This window comes from Macaca nemestrina, chromosome 7 (genome assembly GCF_043159975.1).
Source record: "Macaca nemestrina isolate mMacNem1 chromosome 7, mMacNem.hap1, whole genome shotgun sequence".
NCBI lineage: Eukaryota > Metazoa > Chordata > Mammalia > Primates > Cercopithecidae > Macaca > Macaca nemestrina.
Window position 1 is genome coordinate 91,050,751 of NC_092131.1, and position 17,773 is coordinate 91,068,523.

The 17,773-nt window shown below is 47.4% G+C and overlaps 1 protein-coding gene across 3 annotated transcripts in view; it reads left to right on the plus strand.

The window, feature by feature from the left end:
- The window catches only part of LOC105499264 (ADAM metallopeptidase with thrombospondin type 1 motif 17), a 361,725-nt gene that overhangs the window by 235,852 nt on the left and 108,100 nt on the right, over positions 1-17,773 (plus strand). For 2 of the 3 annotated variants that reach the window (XM_071100557.1, XM_071100559.1), the window contains exons 15-16: positions 9,451-9,571; positions 13,444-13,512. In XM_071100557.1, the coding sequence (XP_070956658.1) occupies positions 9,451-9,571; positions 13,444-13,512 (190 nt within the window). The remainder of the gene's footprint in view (positions 1-9,450; positions 9,572-13,443; positions 13,513-17,773) is intronic. The other variant, XM_071100558.1, reaches the window with a different exon arrangement.

Genomic DNA, 17,773 nt, shown 5'->3' on the forward strand with positions numbered 1-17,773 from the left:
AATTCAGGCTTCTCTAACAAATACACTAGACTGGGTAGCTTATAAGCAACAGACATTTATTTCTCAACGTTCTGGAGGCTGGAAATCCAACATCCAGGGGCAGGTGTCATTCGGTTCTGGTGAAGGCCCACTTTCATGCTGTAGACTGCTGCCACTCTGTGTCCTCACATGGCATAAAAAGAGCTAGTATCCAGGAATGGTGGTGTAGGCCTGTAGTCCTAGCTACTCTGGAGGCTGAGGTGGGAGGATCACTTCAGCCTGAGAGGCGGAGGTTGCAGTGAACCAAGATTGTGCCACTGCACTCCAGCCTGGGTGACAGAGTGAGAGGATATCTTAAAAAAAAAAAAAAAAAAAAAAAAAAAAACCTTTTCTTGAGGCCAGGTGTGGTGACTCACACCTGTAATCCCAGCACTTTGGGAGGCTGAGGCGGGCAGATCACTGGAGGTCAGGAGTTCTAAGACCAGCCCAGCCAACATGGTGAAACTCCATATCTACTAAAAATACAAAAAAATTAGCTGGTGTGGTGACGGGTGCCTGTAATCCCAGCTACTCAGGAGGCTAAAGCAGGAGAATTGCTTGAACCTGGGAGGTGGAGGATGCAGTGAGCCGAGATTACACCATTGCACTCCAGCCTGGGCGACAGAGTGAGACCCCATCTCAAAAAAATAAAAATAAGAGAGAGAGCTAGCTCCCTAGCCTCTTCTTACAAAGGCACCAACACATTCATGAGCTCTACCCCTTCTTGACCTAATCACCTCCCAGAGGCTTCACTCCCAAATACTATCACGTTGGTATGAACGGTTCAATTTATGAATTCTAGAAGACACAAACATCCAGTCCATTGCAGATGTGATGGGAGTGACATTGGGGTGCACGCCTTCCTGTTCCCAGATGGCACTCCATCCCCAGGACCAGCCCCAGTCTATCTCCAGTGCCTCCACCATTGTCATCATCATTGCAGGAATTGGCTGGCACCTGCACTGCGCCTCACATTAATCAAGTAGAGTCACCGGGGTGCGCAGGTGCAGATGGAGGCACCTTTCATGATGCTCAGTGGTGGTCTCTTGTTCCTTGGGAGACTTACCCTGCCACTGCAGAGACCCTGCCTGCCAATTCTTGAAAGCACCATCTCCCGGGTAGCTGCACCCTGGTAACCCGCTGCCTCCGGGCAGTCCACCAGTCTTTGCAAAAGAGCCACCATCCTGACGAGTGGCAACAGCACCTGCCTGCATGCACCTCTCCAGGTTAAAACCCTGAGAAACAACCTGCTTTCTGAAGGAAGTTAAAAAGCCATCTGCTATTGGTTTAACAGTACTTTCTTCAGACAGATACTGTAAAGATTAACCTCAGCCCACTCTTAAATCGATGCTCACAAAACTCCAAATTATTAGTCATAGTTAATGAACTTTTATAAAAATCGAGCATTCTTAAATAAGATCACAAATTCAATTCAAATATAGTACTTACGTCTTGTTACAGTAATTGCCAAGATGGAACATTCTGGATTCCTGTGGCATTTGTGAATGCATAAAGCAAGAAAAAAATGGTTAAGAAAAATAATAGTAATTGTAATTTTAAAATCTCAGGGGCCTAATGAGTGGAGAGTCTGTATCCATTGGTAATAATTGTCTAATTACAACGGATTAAACATACACATCACCCACATTTTATGCGAGACAGCACTCACAGAAATATTGCTGCGGTTTGCCTACTAGCGTTTCCCTCTCTTTCCCCTTCAGCTATAAATTGTGCTATTTTGGGGTAACAGACAGCATTCTGGGAAATGTCGAGGAACGTAGTAACTAGTTGGTAGGGGATGAGAGGCTTCAAAATGGCATTTTGAGTAGATTCCACTACGCTTCAAATAGGCTGATTCAAACCATAACATGAAACATGGAAATACCATTTTATTCTGTTTTTATGAGGACTGAATTAAGTTTCATTTCAGTGAGTCACAAATTACTTAACATGCTGAAATTAAACTTAACGGCACTCATAAAATTGGGAGGGAATTGGGGGAAGTAACACAAACATTGTATATTTTTCAGCAAGCCCCTATAAATCAAGAGTCCCATCATTAATGATTCCTACTGTTGGCCTCCAGAAGGAAAGAAACTGCGATAATAAGTCTCTGATACACAACTGCATCTGGAGCTGCTGACATGCAAAGAGTGAGTCCAGTTGACACACGGCTTTGCCCGTTGGACGGTGGACAGACCCAAATGTACCTGAGACCCAGCTATGCTTGCCTTACTGGTTTGTGCACACTTGTGGCCAACATTCTCCAATTCAGTTCCTACTTCCTTGGTACCATAATTTGTATACATATCCTGGGCTTGATGAATACCAAGCCAAAACACCTTCAGGGCCTGTTGACTTTCAGTGGAGGAATCGCATCTGATTAATCTGTGCTTCCCTATACCCTGGCCTAGAGGAAAGCCTTTAATTGCATATTGAAAGAAGAGACCAGGTACAGTGGCTCACACCTGTAATCCCAACAGTTTGGGAGGCCAAGGTGGGCGGATCACCTGAGGTCAGGAGTTCGAGACCAGCCTGGCCAATATGGTGAAACCCCGTCTCTACCAAAAATACAAAAATTAGCCGGGCATGGTAGTCCATGCCCGTAATTCCAGCTACTAAGGAGACTGAGGCAGGAGAACTGCTTGAACCCGGGCAGTGGAGGTTGCAGTGAACCAAGATCATGCCACTGCACTCCAGCCTGGGTGACAGAGAGAGATGCCATCTCAAAAAAGGAAAAAAAAAAAGAAAAAGTGGCTGGATGGATGGATTATGTGTTCTTAGGATTTCAGTGGTTCTGGAATCTGGAGCCCATTTCAATGGACCACTTTCATTGCCAGGAATTTATTGGCCTCCTATTTCATGTCCAGAGATTATCTATGAGGCAGGTAGAATTACTGGGGAAGTTTAGGAGAATTCAGAGAGACCCTGGTCTCAGAGGACCCCCAGGTAAAGCAGAGGTAACAAGCGTGCAGGAAAGCGTGCCTGGCACTTAAGCCTGGGTTTGCATCTTCACAATGCTCCTCACATGCTGCCTTTCCCTGCACCATGACCCTGCAGCTGGCATCTCTAACGTGTGTGACTGTGAGTGCCAAACCTTTATGGAGAGCAGTGCCTGAAACCCGAAGGTCGTTCCCTGCACCCCTTTTTTCTGATTAACCTCCCATGACAACTTCTGGTTGAAGCCGGCAGACCAAGCCACATGTTCCTGCCTCTTCCGTGCGGGACTCCACTAAACCAGCACAAACAGTGAAGGGAAGCAGGAGCCTCCAGGTGAAAGATCCCACCTCTTTCTGGACGACAGAAGTGGATGGAAGTGTCATGCAGGAACAAAGCAGCAGAGACCAGAGCTGGAAGAAGTGGAGAGTCGCAACTGAAAAGACAGCCCAACCGGAGAGTTGTGGGCTTGAGAATGGAGGGTCGGAAGTGAAGAGTGGGCTAAAAACAAGTCCGAGGGTGCATCACCATGCCGACGGTGTCTGACCCCACCCCACACTCAGAGCTTGTCAAGTAAAATGTTACGGAGCTGCTTTCCAGGGTCATGGAACGGACTGTTTGAGGAAACCCAGAGCAGGCAGGGAGGCCTCTGTGCTGAGGACGGCACCCAACCTTCTGAGTTGGAGTTAGAAATCAGTTTCCCTCCCACTAGTCACGAAAGGAAACCTACCATGCAGCTGTGCCCAGCTTCAAATGTAGATCTCCTTCGGTCGGCCTTTCTGTTGCTTTTACTCAAATATGAGTGGGCAACCAGACATCATCTGCTATTTGAAGAAAACCAGCAGCATGAAGGAGAAAGACCAAGAAAAACAAACAGAAAAAACTGACCCTGGCAGAAAATTGAGATAATTATGGAATTCTCCGTGCAGCCAAACTATCAAGCAAGCACGCAGGGAAACTAATTTTGAGACACGGAAGAACTCAGAAATTCTATTTTCCATGCCTCCGTTCTGCAGAAGTTACATGTAGTTTAGCAAAACAAGAATGAAGTCAAGAAAGAGGAAGATGGGCACTACAGGCCCTGGTGGCACTCACCCAGGAACCCAGTCAATCCTGGAGTCACGGCTGCGCAGCTGGCCTAAAATCTTCCCTTGCTTAAAAGTCATTCAAGAAGTCAGTGACCTCCCTCCAACAGAAGAGAGAGGACGAGGCAGTAGTTGGGAGATAGCTAATAAGTTGAAGAAAGCAAGTACTGCTTATTCCAGCGAGAAAAAAACAAGTACCATCAAAACTTATACAAGGAAGTCCCAATTCAAATATGAGAAAACTAAACTCCCCAGGCTGATAAGAGGTCATCATTTGTACGCACTTACTGAACACACATGTGCTTAACACCACACCAGCCACTGCGTGTGTCAGGGGATGGGGGAAGGCCAAGAATACAAAGAATTCTGAGACATAGTCCTCTATGTGCTTATGGTCGGTTAGGGAGATGACACATACGCACGTGGAAACCCAACGACCAGAGGTGAAGGCATGATTTAACAACCAAGAAGAGGTTCCTGCTTAGATATAGCAGAAAACATATAGGGTGGAATTTCGTTTATTCCTGCATCAGGTATTTGTTGATCACATTCCGAGTGCTGCACACCATAGTGTGTGCTGGGCTTTCATTGGGGAGCAGGACCAAGAGGATCCCTGTCGCTGTCCAACATACGGACAGACCATGTCAGGTCACAAACGTGATCATTCCAGAGATTGGTATGTGTGAAGAAGAAAGGAAAATAGCACCATAGAGAGACCCAGTGGGGGACTGTGGCTGAGGAGGACAGTGAGCAGGTGGCATGGCAGGACTCTTAGAGGAGACAGCCTTTGAGGAAGAGCCAGCCTGACAGAGAGTTGGGGGCAAAGAGCTCCAGGCAGAGGGAAGCAAGAGGGAGACGGGTGCATTCCAGCAACAGAGGAGGGCGGGGGCTGGCACAAAGGAGCCAGGGCCCAGGCAGAATTGATGCAGAGGAGTGAAGTGATCTTGGTTATGGATAACTGATTCAAGTAGATCCAAGGAAATGAGTTAAGGGCTATTCCGGTCGCCCACCTGGCTGAGGGGTCATTGAGGGGGAGGGCCTGCAAGAGTGGGCTGGAGGGGGTTGGATTCACTGTGCATCTGGAGGGGGAAGAAGGGAGATTGAGTTGGTGAGCAGCTGAGATGAGATCATGAAGGGTCTTAAATTCATATGTATGAACATTTCTGATAGGCAGTGGGGATCTGTGGCCACAGATCTTATCTCTTTTATCGTGTGGAAATTAGTCTGGCTGCAGGCAGGAGAAAAATGTTCCCATAGTTCATGTCCTCAGTAAGGAGGGTGTAAACTAGGGAGTGGAGGAGAACATGGAGGAGAAGTAGGCAATAGAGGTTTTCAGGGGACAAAAAACCCAAGCTCACCAACTAACTGGGTACATCCCAAAATAGAAAAGTCAAAAATGGCTTGGAGGTTTCAGGCTAGGATACCTGTCTGTCAGTTCCAAGACAGTGGCAGGGGGTGTCCAACTAGAATTAAGAAGTCAGGCAGCTTTGGAGGAGAAGTTGTTGCATTGAAAGTCTGGAGAGGTTGCTCAGCAGAGGCTTAGTAGTGAGAGCTAGGGTGGAGTGAGGGGAGAAGTGGGTTTAAGAGCTCTCTGCATGAGAGTGATGGCTGAAATAAGGAGAAGGTGAAATTACTAAGAAAGCAAAAAAGCAGAAGGAGCAGGGAGCCCCCGGGAAGCTACCTACTTTCAGGGAGTCAAAGAAGCAAGAGGAGGGAGGAGTCATCCAGGGGCTGGGAAGAGAATCAGAAAGGAGCCATCCTTGGCCTCTGGGGCGTCTTCAGGCACACGCTCTGAGGTGTCTGCTTGTTTCTACACTGGTGCCTCCCTCCACCTTACATGTCTTTATTCCCAGGTTAGGCACAGGCACCATGGATGAATAAATACGTGTACAACAAAGACAGGGTGGGTGTTAAACACAGCGGATGCTGAGAGCAAGAGGTGAAAGATGAGGCTGGAGACACGTCTACTAGGTGTGATGACCAGGAGGCTGTTGTCACTGGTTGTCTTCAACAGGGGCAAAGTTCCAGGGTGGAATCCAGGACTCAGACAGCCAAAGATGGACATTTCCCACTGTCCACGGCTCATCCTGTGCCCTCTTCAGCACCTGGATCTGAGCACTAAAGCTTTTCCATGTTTTTTTTTTTTTTTTTTTTTGCATGTTTCACAGGAGCTGTGTTGACCAGTAAAGAACTTGTGCTTTTCCCACCATTCCATCCCATACCATCCCATCCCATGCCTTTAATTATGCAGTGGGGCATTGGTCCCTTGGTCCTTTGGTGTCACACACACCCTGATTTAGCCGGCAGTACAGGGCGTGACCAGCAAATGCTGGCCAGGAACTTGAAGGCCTGCTTTGAAAGCTGAGAAATGAGTGATGAAGATTCCTAGGAAAGTAACTAAGGATCACCAGGATAACATGGGAAGACTTGAGAGGGTTTATTGCCTGGAGTTTCCTCGGGCTGGGTCTTGTTGTTCTCTTGGAACACCAAGCCTCATAAATACAATCATCAAAGCTCCCCTAATGTTCAGAATTAATGACTTCAGTTGTGTCCTATAGCAGCTGCCCTCTGAAAACCATCCCAGTTTCTGCCAAAGTTATAAGTTGCTTGCGCTGACTGAAACAATGGAAGAAAATGCCCTCGTTGGCAGATTTTGTGGCTGTCGCCCATCAGCTCTTAGACTCACTGCTCTTCAGCCACGGACATCCCTGCATTCCCTGCCTCCAGATGCAGACAGCCTCTGAAATAACACCAGGTAGAGTGGGCAGAACCCATGGACCTGTCCCAGCCCCTGGATGGTCTCCAGGATTAACTGAAAGGGTAACCCTGTATGCATTCCTGTTTGCACCTGACCTGAAAAACGCCCTTCTTTGGGGCTAGGGGAAACTGGACCAAATGGGGCATCTAGAAGCTGTTGAATCAGGAAACCTTAACTCAGGTGCAGGACAAGGAACCAGGCCTGAAGCCAGAGACTCACTCCTACCAAGCAAGGGTGTGGTTTGAAAATTATAGGAAGCCAGTGTAGGGAAGGTCTACAGCAGAGAGCACCTGAGATGAGAAAGCCCAGGTGGGAGCCAGAACAGGTGCCAGTAAAGAGGCCAGCAGGAGAGACCAGCTCTGTGGGCATTAGCCCTGTGGCCCTACCAGAAGCAAGTATGGAGACCATGCACTGGAGCTCTGAAGTGAAACAAAGCAACAGACACGTGGTTGCACAGATCTGGTCTGGGCATTTGTTAAACAATGCTAAGGGACATTTTCTGATCTTGGCTACTCTTAGCCCTATATATTCTTAGCCTCTATAAATTTTTTTTTTTTTTTTTTGAGACGAACTCTTGCTCTGTTGCCCAGGCTGGAGTGCAGTGGTACGATCTCAGCTCACTGCAAACTCCGCCTCCCAGGTTCAAACTACTCTCCTGCCAGCCTCCCGAGTAGCTGGGACGACAGGTGTGTGCCACCATGCCTAGCTAATTTTTGTATTTTTAGTAGAGACGGGGTTTCACCGTGTTGGCCAGGCTGGTCTTGAACTCCTGACCTTGTGATCCACCCACCTCAGCCTCCCAAAGTGCTGGAATTACAGGCGTGAGCCACCGTGCCCAGCCAGCCCCTGTAATCTTTATACTGAGCAACTTGATAGCAGCTGGCTAGCAGTCCACATCAAGAATCCAGGGAGCCGTGCACCATGCTCTAGGCTGACGGTGCCTCATCACAGCTGGCTTCCCTCCAGGTCGCTACTGGATGGTCCGCCCTGGCAAAGCATTGCAGTTGGTTGCCAGTTACCATCTGTGTCTTGATGTGTTACCTACATCTCCCCAGCCACCATTAAGCCCACTCTTCTCCATTTGCTTCTTGCTGTCCTCTGGCCACTAAAGCCTTCGATTTTACCTTCTCCTCTTTTTATACTAACTTTGAACAAGTTTGATCTTTTATTCAAGTTCTGCCCTTTTTCAGATTTCATCATGGTAATTTTTAGACTCAACTCAGCTTTTAGAACATCTTAAAGTCTTCCCTGGAATCTATCCAATTGTGCTATCATTTTTGGACAGAACAGTAGTGATTTCCCATTAAATCTTTTTCAAAAAAATAAAAGACTCCAAGGATGAGACTTGAGGGTTACTAAATATGAAGAGTATTCGCCTATTCCTTTGAGTAGGATGCCATAGTGCAGCGATTCTCATCGCATGGCCACCAGCAAGCAGCCTCAGCATCTCCTGGGAGCCGATTAGAAATGCACATTCTCAGGTGCACCCAGACCTGCTGGGTCAGAAACTCTAGGGCCAGGACATAGCAGTTTGTGTTTTAACAGCCCTCCCTGTGAGGCCGATACACACTTAAGTAGGAGAACGGCTGCCATAATGAACAGAGGATGCTGATGTCTTTGGGGAGTTGTGGGCCAGGCACTTGCCTCCAGGGATCCGCGTGCAGTCAGCCTGGCACCCCAGGTGCTGTGCTTGCTCCAAGCCCTGCCTGCAGGTAGGAGTGCCTGTGAGGGGGAAGCACGGTGCTGCTTCTTGTCCAGGCATCATGGGAAAGGACTAAATCACCTCCACCAGGATTATCTTGGATCTTGATTTCTGGCTGTAGATTCCTTTGGAGTCTGAAGTGCCAATATGTAATCTGGGGTGCAAGGCATTCTAGCTAGTAAATAAATACCCACTGTTTAGTATAAATTTAGGTTATTTTGCAGAATACAAAATTCTCACTTTTTAAAAAAAGAAAAAAGGAGTCCAAAACCTTTCTCTGCTTTTTAGAAAACAGGCTGTGCTTCTCAGGCCCACCTAGGGTAGAGGCAGCCTCTCCTCTGCTCTCAGACGTGCCTTGTTAAAAAGGTTTGAGAGATAGGGCTCTTCGTAGACTAGCTCTCCCTACCTGAGAAAAGGGGGGCCCATGCCCAGCCCTGCCTGAATGAGCTGTGGGCATCCCTACCTTGTTAGAAAAGTCTGTGGTTTCCGTTGTATGTTCTAAGACTACTGGCTGTTTCAGCCAAGTTACAGGCGACCTCCACAGCCCAGAGGGGAAGCCCCATCATGAGAAATTGTGGCTGCACCAGCTGGTGTGAGCGTTCAGGCTTCACTCCCTTCCCAGGGTCTCTGCCTCCAGGCAGTCAGGGCATCAGACCTCAGTGTGACCTCCATGGGCACTTGTGCCTTCATGGGTCTCCCTCCTCCAGAACAAATACCAAAAAAATACACTTGACAACTATGTGGGTATAAAGACAAATATAATCCAGGTTGGATTCTGTGCATTTTTTTTTTCTCTCCTGAATTAAAATATGTTCTTGGGCCTCTGAATGGATCAGGGCCCCAGGCCCCGTGCCTGCTGCACCTCATGGAAAAGTTAGCCTTTCAGGGCAGCCTCTTTAAAATCCCTCTGAGTCTTAACCACAGAATAACGAGGCCTTCTGGTTCTTTAGAAAATCGGCTGTGATGGCATCATTGGGTCTGCGGCTAAAGAAGACAGATGCGGGGTCTGCAACGGAGACGGCAAGACCTGCCACGTGGTGAAGGGTGACTTCAGCCACGCCCGGGGGACAGGTGAGTGCTGGCCCAGAGGGCTGCTGTGGCTACAGTGTTTTGTGTCCTTTGCCTACAGCTACTGATTGCAATCTTCCCTACAATTCATATTTAAGGGCTAGACGGTAGTGGATAGGTGACCTAGAACTTCAGTTTCATTTCTGAAAAGCAAGGAAGGACATTTGAGCAAGAATGATGCCTTCAAGTTGCTAGTAGTGAGTAGTTTGCCATGAACGGAAACAGCTCCCCACTTAGCCCGAGGTCTGTGAATCAGTGGTAACTGCCCTGTGCCAGGAGCTCAGCACTTCCTGGCAGCCCTCCTTCTGATGTGCAGGCAGAGAAGGTGGTAAAGACACTTGCCAAATCATTTTACCTGTCATTGGAAGACGTTTGCTCTGTGTCTGAATTTTCTGTTAGTAAAAGTAAGATAGCACTTACATTTCTAAAACATGCATGAAGCCGTACAGTCTGGAAAGTCTCAGGTGCCACTGCCAACTGTGACTCCGGAGTACCCGAGCCTCCTGGTCCCCAGGCACAGACATCCCTCAGCACTGTCCCTAGAGAGGGATGCCAGGATTCGGTTGATGGGCCGCCTTCATCTTTCTGCTAGCATGCTTTTTGCAGCTGCAGGCTGCTTTGTCCTACATGGGACACGACTTTCTGATCTCCCATCCTGGAGGACAATGTTTAGGAAAGCGTCTGTGGTTGACACCTAGTGAGGGGAGCACAAGTCAGGTGAGCCACTGGGGAGGGAGCTCTGGCAGCCTTAGCGAGTGTCCACTAACCCCCCATCACCAGGAGAACTTGTGTTGGGAGGAAGGAGCTGAGAAACTTATTTTAATTTCCACAAGTTGCTTTGCATAGAAGCTTTTCAGTTCATTTCCACCTGACAAGAGAACAGAACCACATTTATGCCTCCCTGTCCCACAGAACAGCCCCGTAAGGTGAGGCGTGCTCTCCTCTCTGCTTTTCTCTGTGTGGATAGGAAACCTGGTCTGGAAGAAACGTTCCTTCTAGATGCCCGTGGGAAAGGCAACCTACTGCACCAATATTTTGCAGCACCCTGTGAAAGCAAAACCAGAGGAAAATGCAAATGCAAAATGAAATTTAAAAATGAAATTTCAGGTGGATTTTAAAGGCAGATAGCTAGTCAACAAGGCACAGAGCTTAGTGGGAGAATCTGTGCCTGCCACGTCAACAGAGAAAGGAGAGGCAGGAGCAGGTTGGTTTGGGGGAAAGTGGCCTCCAGAGCTGCACTGTCCAGTTCAGCAGCCGCTGGCCCCTGGAGATGATCCAAACTGTAATTCATTAAAATGAAACCAACTTAAAAGTTCATCTTTCCGTCTCACTGGGCAAATTTTGAGTACTCTGTTGCCGCACACGGCCAGCAGCTCCTGTGTTGGGCAGCACTGGCAGAGAATATTCCCAGCATCCCAGAAGGTTCTCCTGGACAGCACGGCTCCAGAGAATTGCCCATTTCTGCTATTCATTTTGGCATACTTGATGCCATTTTCTCTATTGGTACCCCAGCTCCTGGGCTCCTGTGAGAATTTGACCTTGCCTATTGCAGCTGATTCAACATTTAGGAGCAAAACTCCTGCAGTTGGTGAAGGGTTACTACTTATTGTTGGCTTTTCTTTTTTAATAGAAGCATTAGAACCCTTCGTTTATTAAATTGACCATTGTACTGAGCTCCCATAAAGAGAACTGACTACAAGTGTGTGATTCTGTAGAAGACAAGTCAGGTACAGCCAGGCCCACCCCCATCCCCAACCCTGGGCAAGTCTGTATGTAGAACACAAAGGAAAGTTCTACCACACATCTAGCATAGGATCTCACTTCTTAGATAACCCGGATTAAGGTCAAAAGTGGTCTTCCTTTGCCCAGACTCTGATCTGTATGCCAGCCCTTGATTTGGCCCAGGCAGACCCATTCATCTGACCACAGTAACATCCTCCTCTCCTGCTCACCCCTTTCCCTTCTCCATCCACCCCAACCTGGGCCACATCCCTGTCTAGAATGTGAGGTCAGACCCCTATGGCCATGACAGTGAGTCCCTCATGGAAGGATAGACCATACTGAAGCCTCCTTGGGTAACTCCCCAACCCTGGCTTGCAGCCTAGCATGTGTCCTTCCAGCTGCCAAGGCACAGAAGCCTTACCAAACCTTCAGACAAAAATAAGCACACGTTCGCTTCACCTGCCTGAACTGCCATTCTGAGTGATTGCCAGTTGTCACACATTCATTTTAAGGTACACAGCAGTTTTTTGTTTTTGTTTTTGTTTTTTTCAAATCCTCACAGCTGGAGTCTTTGAACGTGAGCCCATATCAATATGGATTCTATATATTGAAAATCTGCCTGCAGTACCCGTTTGCACATGAATTGAGTCACTGGCTGCCTTTCTAGTATAGTTTCATTCAACACAAACCTGTCATCATGGTCTGACATATTGGAATGCACTTAGAGATACAAATGGTTACCCCCAAGCCCATTCACGCAATGATTATTTATGCAGCATGACTACATTTTAACCAGCAGGTATACAGAAATAGGTTATTGTCCCCACCTCAGGTACAGTTGAGGGAGGAGACCCCCGGGCAAACCGACAGCATTAGCCTATGTAAGCATGAGGTGGAGGCAGCCCAGCAGGCATGTTGTGGGACCCCAAGTTCTGGTGGGGCACCAGACTTAGGCCTCCAAAAGATGAGGGTGGCCCCCAGCACTAAAGGACAAGTAGAAATCAGTTGATAGTGGGGGTAGCAGGAGGACACTTCAGGCTGAAGGGGAAACATATCCTTGCAAGACCCAGCATGGAAATCACAGAAAGACCCCAGGTCAAGAGGCATCTTGGTGACGCCAAGCGCAGCTGAGTGGGTGGATTCACCAGGCCTATCAGTTTAGATAGGAAGGTAACTTTCATCTCTGCTCGCCTCTAAAGAATGAGGGAAGGAGGAATGCCTTATCACCCTTCCGGGTGGATATCAAAGAGAAACTCCACACCAGAAAGATAAAACGGAATCAAATGCTGGATTTTTGCCCAATTTTACGAAGTCCTGACCCCTGCCTGAACTCCTGTGGGTCCTTTTACCAAAGTTCCTGAGCTGAGAATCCAGGGCAGACCCACACGTGGCAAAGTGTCCAGCCCAGCAGAGCCAAATCTCCCTCTCTGTCATGAGAGGTCCCAGTGTGGCGTCAGGGGAAGTGGTGTCCTGAGTGTAGGATGTTTATTGCCCTCCAGCCTGTTGCTTCCAAACTTTGAACAAATGAGGTCCTCAGCTATTTATCTATGGAAGGAATCAACTCAACTTGGCTATCATATTGCTTTTCTGATGGATGGGCTTCAGAATGCTCATGCCTTGGGCTGGCTTATGACAGTTGAGTTATCTGAACCTAGTAATTTGAGCGTTCTTGGTATGATGCTTTCATTTCATTAAATTGCCATTTTAACAATATTATCTTTATTCCACCCTGCTCCTTGGCACTGAAGAGGTGGCTGGTCAGTCTCCAGGTGACCGGCCCATGGGCAGCCAGGACACACCTGGACTGAAGTCCTCACTGAGAACCAGCCAAGGATACCTGTGGGCTTTGGCTCCCTTAGCTCTTTGTTCTTGCAGAGAACCTTTTCACATAATCAATCCTTAAAAGAAAGGGTGGGGTGAGGATCCCTTTTGAATGTGGATAGATCCATGTGTCACACATTTGTTCAGTAATTTCCTCTAGAACCCCTGCCACATGCCAGGTTCCATGCTCTGTTTTGTGTGGGTTGTGGAATCTCGTGGGGGCGGAAGTTCACTGTTATGGGCTGATAGTACAAAATGAGGCTTCTTTACACTGTGATGAAGAATCATAAAATGTGCACATAAACCAATTACAACGTATTTCTTTTTCTCAGTTAAGAATGATCTTTGTACGAAGGTATCCACATGTGTGATGGCAGAGGCCGTTCCCAAGTGTTTCTCATGTAAGATGTTGGATGTTACGTGTCGTCCCAGCAGTGACATGCTTGGTGTGGCTCTTGCCTGGCTCATGTACCTGAGTGTTTTCTGAACAGAATCGATGTGAATAAGTTGTGTGCGAAGCCATGGATAAACGCAGAGGCCATTAAATGCTTACATAAACTGATGTTGAAGACTGATTACCATAAGAAAAACTATAGGATGAAACAAAATTTAAAGCTATAAAAGATAGAGTCATGGGATCAAGAGCCCAAATAGAAACATATCCTAGCATGCTGGGGGTGAGTTTTCTTTCCCCTCAAGCACACCTGGTGCTCTGGCAGAAAATACCCAGGCATGCCAGAGAATTTAGCCTTAGCTGGCACCTTCCTCCATGGAAAAATTTTCATATTTCAGGACTGGTTTCCCTACAGGCAGAGGAGCATTTGGTAACATGCTTCTGGTCTTCATTTGTCTACGCTGGCCTCCCATTGTAAGGGGCGAACTGAGGCACAGTTTAGCCTCATGGGCTTCCCAAACAATGAGTTCTTTTCTTTTTTTTTTTTTTTTTTGAGACGGAGTCTCGCTCTGTCGCCCAGGCTGGAGTGCAGTGGCGCAATCTCGGCTCACTGCAAGCTCCGCCTCCCGGGTTCACGCCATTCTCCTGCCTCAGCCTCCTGAGTAGCTGGGACTACAGGCGCCCACAACCGCGCCCGGCTAATTTTTTGTATTTTTAGTAGAGACGGGGTTTCACCGTGGTCTCGATCTCCTGACCTTGTGATCCGCCCGCCTCGGCCTCCCAAAGTGCTGGGATTACAGGCATGAGCCACCGCGCCCGGCCGAGTTCTTTTCAATTAGACCCAGGAACAACCTTTAGGGAGGAACATAAGATAGTAATATTCTTGTGAACAACTTTTGTAACAAGAGAAAACCATAACAAATGCCTCTCCAAACATTTTATGGTCTATTTACAAAACAAAAAAGAACTCTGATTTTGGGGGAAAGAGTCCAGGTACACATAAGCCAGGGTTTTACCTCTAGTCCATCATGGTACCTTTTCAGTCCAATGGTTTTCTTCCAAAGATGGTTAATGCTCCTGAAAACATGAGGGAAAATGGGAGCCCCAAATCATCTAACAGCAAGTCTACTCGAGAAATTCAGACAAAAATGATTTCACAGGGAAATTGCTCATAGCCTAGTAATAGTAACTCTAGAAGATTTGAGACAGGTTAAAGGTCAGCATCACTTTGAAGTTCCTTCTTACTACTGGTCCTTAGGGCAGAAATGGCATGTTCTCCTGGAACCATGGCAAAGGCATTGGATTTTATCCATGGCTTCCTCACGAAACCAAATCATGTTCCTGTAACTGGGTTTCTCCTGCTTGGTGGCTGAAGCTAGAATGGGAAATCACTCCAAAGATAAAGCCTTCCTACCTTACCTAAAATGTGAATCTATCTTGTAAATTCTGAGAGTAAATCCTACCTCATAATTATTCTTCATGCTTGCAGTGTGGTGGTATCTGGCATCCACATCGTGGGGTGTCTGGCCTGAGAGACGCCAAGAAGCTTTGGGACTTGGTGATGGTACTCTTTCCCTTCCTGGTGGCTCTTCACACATGCCTCAGGTGGAAGCTCTGGGTCAGAGCAGGGGTTGGAGGACTGTGAGCCTGAGGCAGTTTCCCTGGTTTTTGGACAGAGGGCCTGCCTTTCAGTTCAGGGACTTTTTCATTGGTTCTTTTTTTTTTTTTTTTTAGACAGAGTCTCATTCTGTCACCCAGGCTGGAGTGCAGTGGCACGATCTCAGCTCACTGCAACCTCCCCCTCCCGGGTTCAAGCTATTCCCCCGCCTCAACCTCCTGAGTAGCTGAGATTATAGGCACGTGCCACCATGCCTGGCTAATTTTTTTGTATTTTTTAGTAGAGATGGAGTTTCACCATGTTGTTCAGGCTAGTCTTGAACTCCTGACCTCATGATCCACCCGCCTCAACCTCCCAAAGTGCTGGGATTACAGGCGTGAGCCACTGCGCCTGGCTGGGTTCTTTTTATCACGAACAGAGAAACTTGTCCAAACGGTTAGCAGAGTGCATGCATAAGGACTGCCCTGCGCTGAGAGGTCACCTGAGGGTGAGCTCACTTGAGTAGCGAGTCCGTCCTGACCTGCTTTTCATCAGCACCTCCACCAGGGGCACATGAGAAAAGACAGAAAACAGATGTCTTTTCACTGGTGCATCCTGTGCCGTAGTTAAGCTTAAAAATAGACGTGGATACCATGCATCAGCTGCAAAAGTACCTTGCTGTGGAATGAGGGAAAGGAACTGATCAGGGCCCAGTCAGTTCTGTCGGATTCTGCAGATTGGTGATCCCAATGCCAAGGTTTGTTAGTTGCAAAAGATTCCATACAACAGCAGCTTCTTTCAAGAACAGCTCATCCCCCACAAGCAGATCTTGTTTCCAGGCATGTTTGGTAGTTTGAGTGGAAATTCCTCTGAAAAAGATTCTGATCACTTTGACCCTGAACAACTTTTGTCTCAGTTTTCGACATTTTACTGCCTTACATGCCTGGAATCCAATCACAGTTGAAACTCCCTAGAAGGAATGGATTTCTCTAAGAGAGATCTGCTGTAGAATATTTTGTGCCATAATCCTAAAAGCTGGTTTTCTTGTGGCCAGAATTTTTCAGTAGAGAAGCTTTCCTAGAGCAAAGACAATTTTTAATCAAGAAACCTTGCCCTCACCCTAGAGCCACTGGAGGGGAAAGGACCATGTGCCGGCTGCTCTGGCAAGCCAGCGTCACTATTCCCAAGTCAGATGTGGTTGGAAAGGGTCATACTAGATGACCACACAACTGCCTGGGGATCAGGGCACAACAGTGAGGCGCCCGCTGCCCTCAAACTAGACTTTGTGTACATTTGTGAAGTCTCTGCAAACATCCTGCAGGACATTTATTTGTAAACATCCTAGACTAGGTCAATGGCAACCATGCCAAGGCATTTGCTGTCAAGGCTGAAGGACACTGCTAAACTTTCTGGCTGAGAAACTCTTTCTGGCTGATTGAACATATGGTTGTTTTCTCGTCTTCCCAAGATCACCTGAAAATGAATGAAAAGTCAGTTCTTGAAAGGTTTAGGGAGGACAAGCACATCTCAGGTGGAAGTTCATCTGTGGATGCAAAGGAATGAATATACTTGGTTTTGCTGCAATAAACAAGCAAACAAAACTAACATAAAAGTGCCTCCCAGATCTCAGGGGCTTAACACAAAAGTCTGCTTCCAGCCCCTGCTGCTTGCCCACTGTGGGTTGGCAAGAGGCTCTGCATAGTGAGGTTACTCCTGGAACTAGGCTGGCAGAGACTTTATCTGTTCACACGCTGCCACAGTCACCTTGGCCAGGAAAGGAGTATGGCAAACCAGACCCTGATGTGCTAAAGGCTCCTGCGGGGAAGAGACACACCTCATTTTCGCTCACATTTTACTGTTCAAAGTCACATGGTCACACATGTTTAAGTGGGTGGTGAAATGTATTACTTCCATATTTCCAGAGAAAAACTTGGAAATATTTGCGGCCAGCACCATAACACAGCAGCCCTAGGAGTTTTACCACAACACAGCACCTCTAGGAAACACCTCTTCATTCTGGTATTTTGGTTGCCAACACAGCAACAGCTCCCTGCACCCAGCAGAAAGCCAATCCTGAGAGTAAACAAATCCTGTGCATCCCCACAGGAGACCGCCCAGCTGCCTGGTTCTTGAAGGAGAGTCTGCAACATGAATGAGAAAAACCAAGATAAACTGGGAAAAAAAAAAGAAATAAAAAAGAAAAGACCAACGGAAAAAGTAACTCAAATAATAGAAGTTCAAATTCTCTAATAACTATTTGTAGAAAGATTTAAGATGATATTGTAGCCACAAAATAAGAGCAGAATGCCATGGGAAGAAATAATCAGAAAACAAAAAATAGATCTCAAAAATTAAAAATATGACTATCAGACCAGCCTGAGCAACATGGCGAAACCCTGCCTCTACAAAAAATACAAAAAAATTAGGCAGACACGGTGGTGTGTGCCTGAAGTCCCAGCTACTCAGGAGGCCGGGGTGGGAGGATCGCATGAGCTGGGGTGCGGGGGCAGAGGTTACAGTTAGCTGAGGTCACGCCACTGCACTCCATCCTGGGTAACAGACTGAGACCCTGTCTCAAAAAAAAGAAAAAAGACTATCAAAATCATGCAATAAGGCCAGGCATGGTGACTCACACCTGTAATCCCAGCATTTTGGGAGGCCAAGGTGGGCG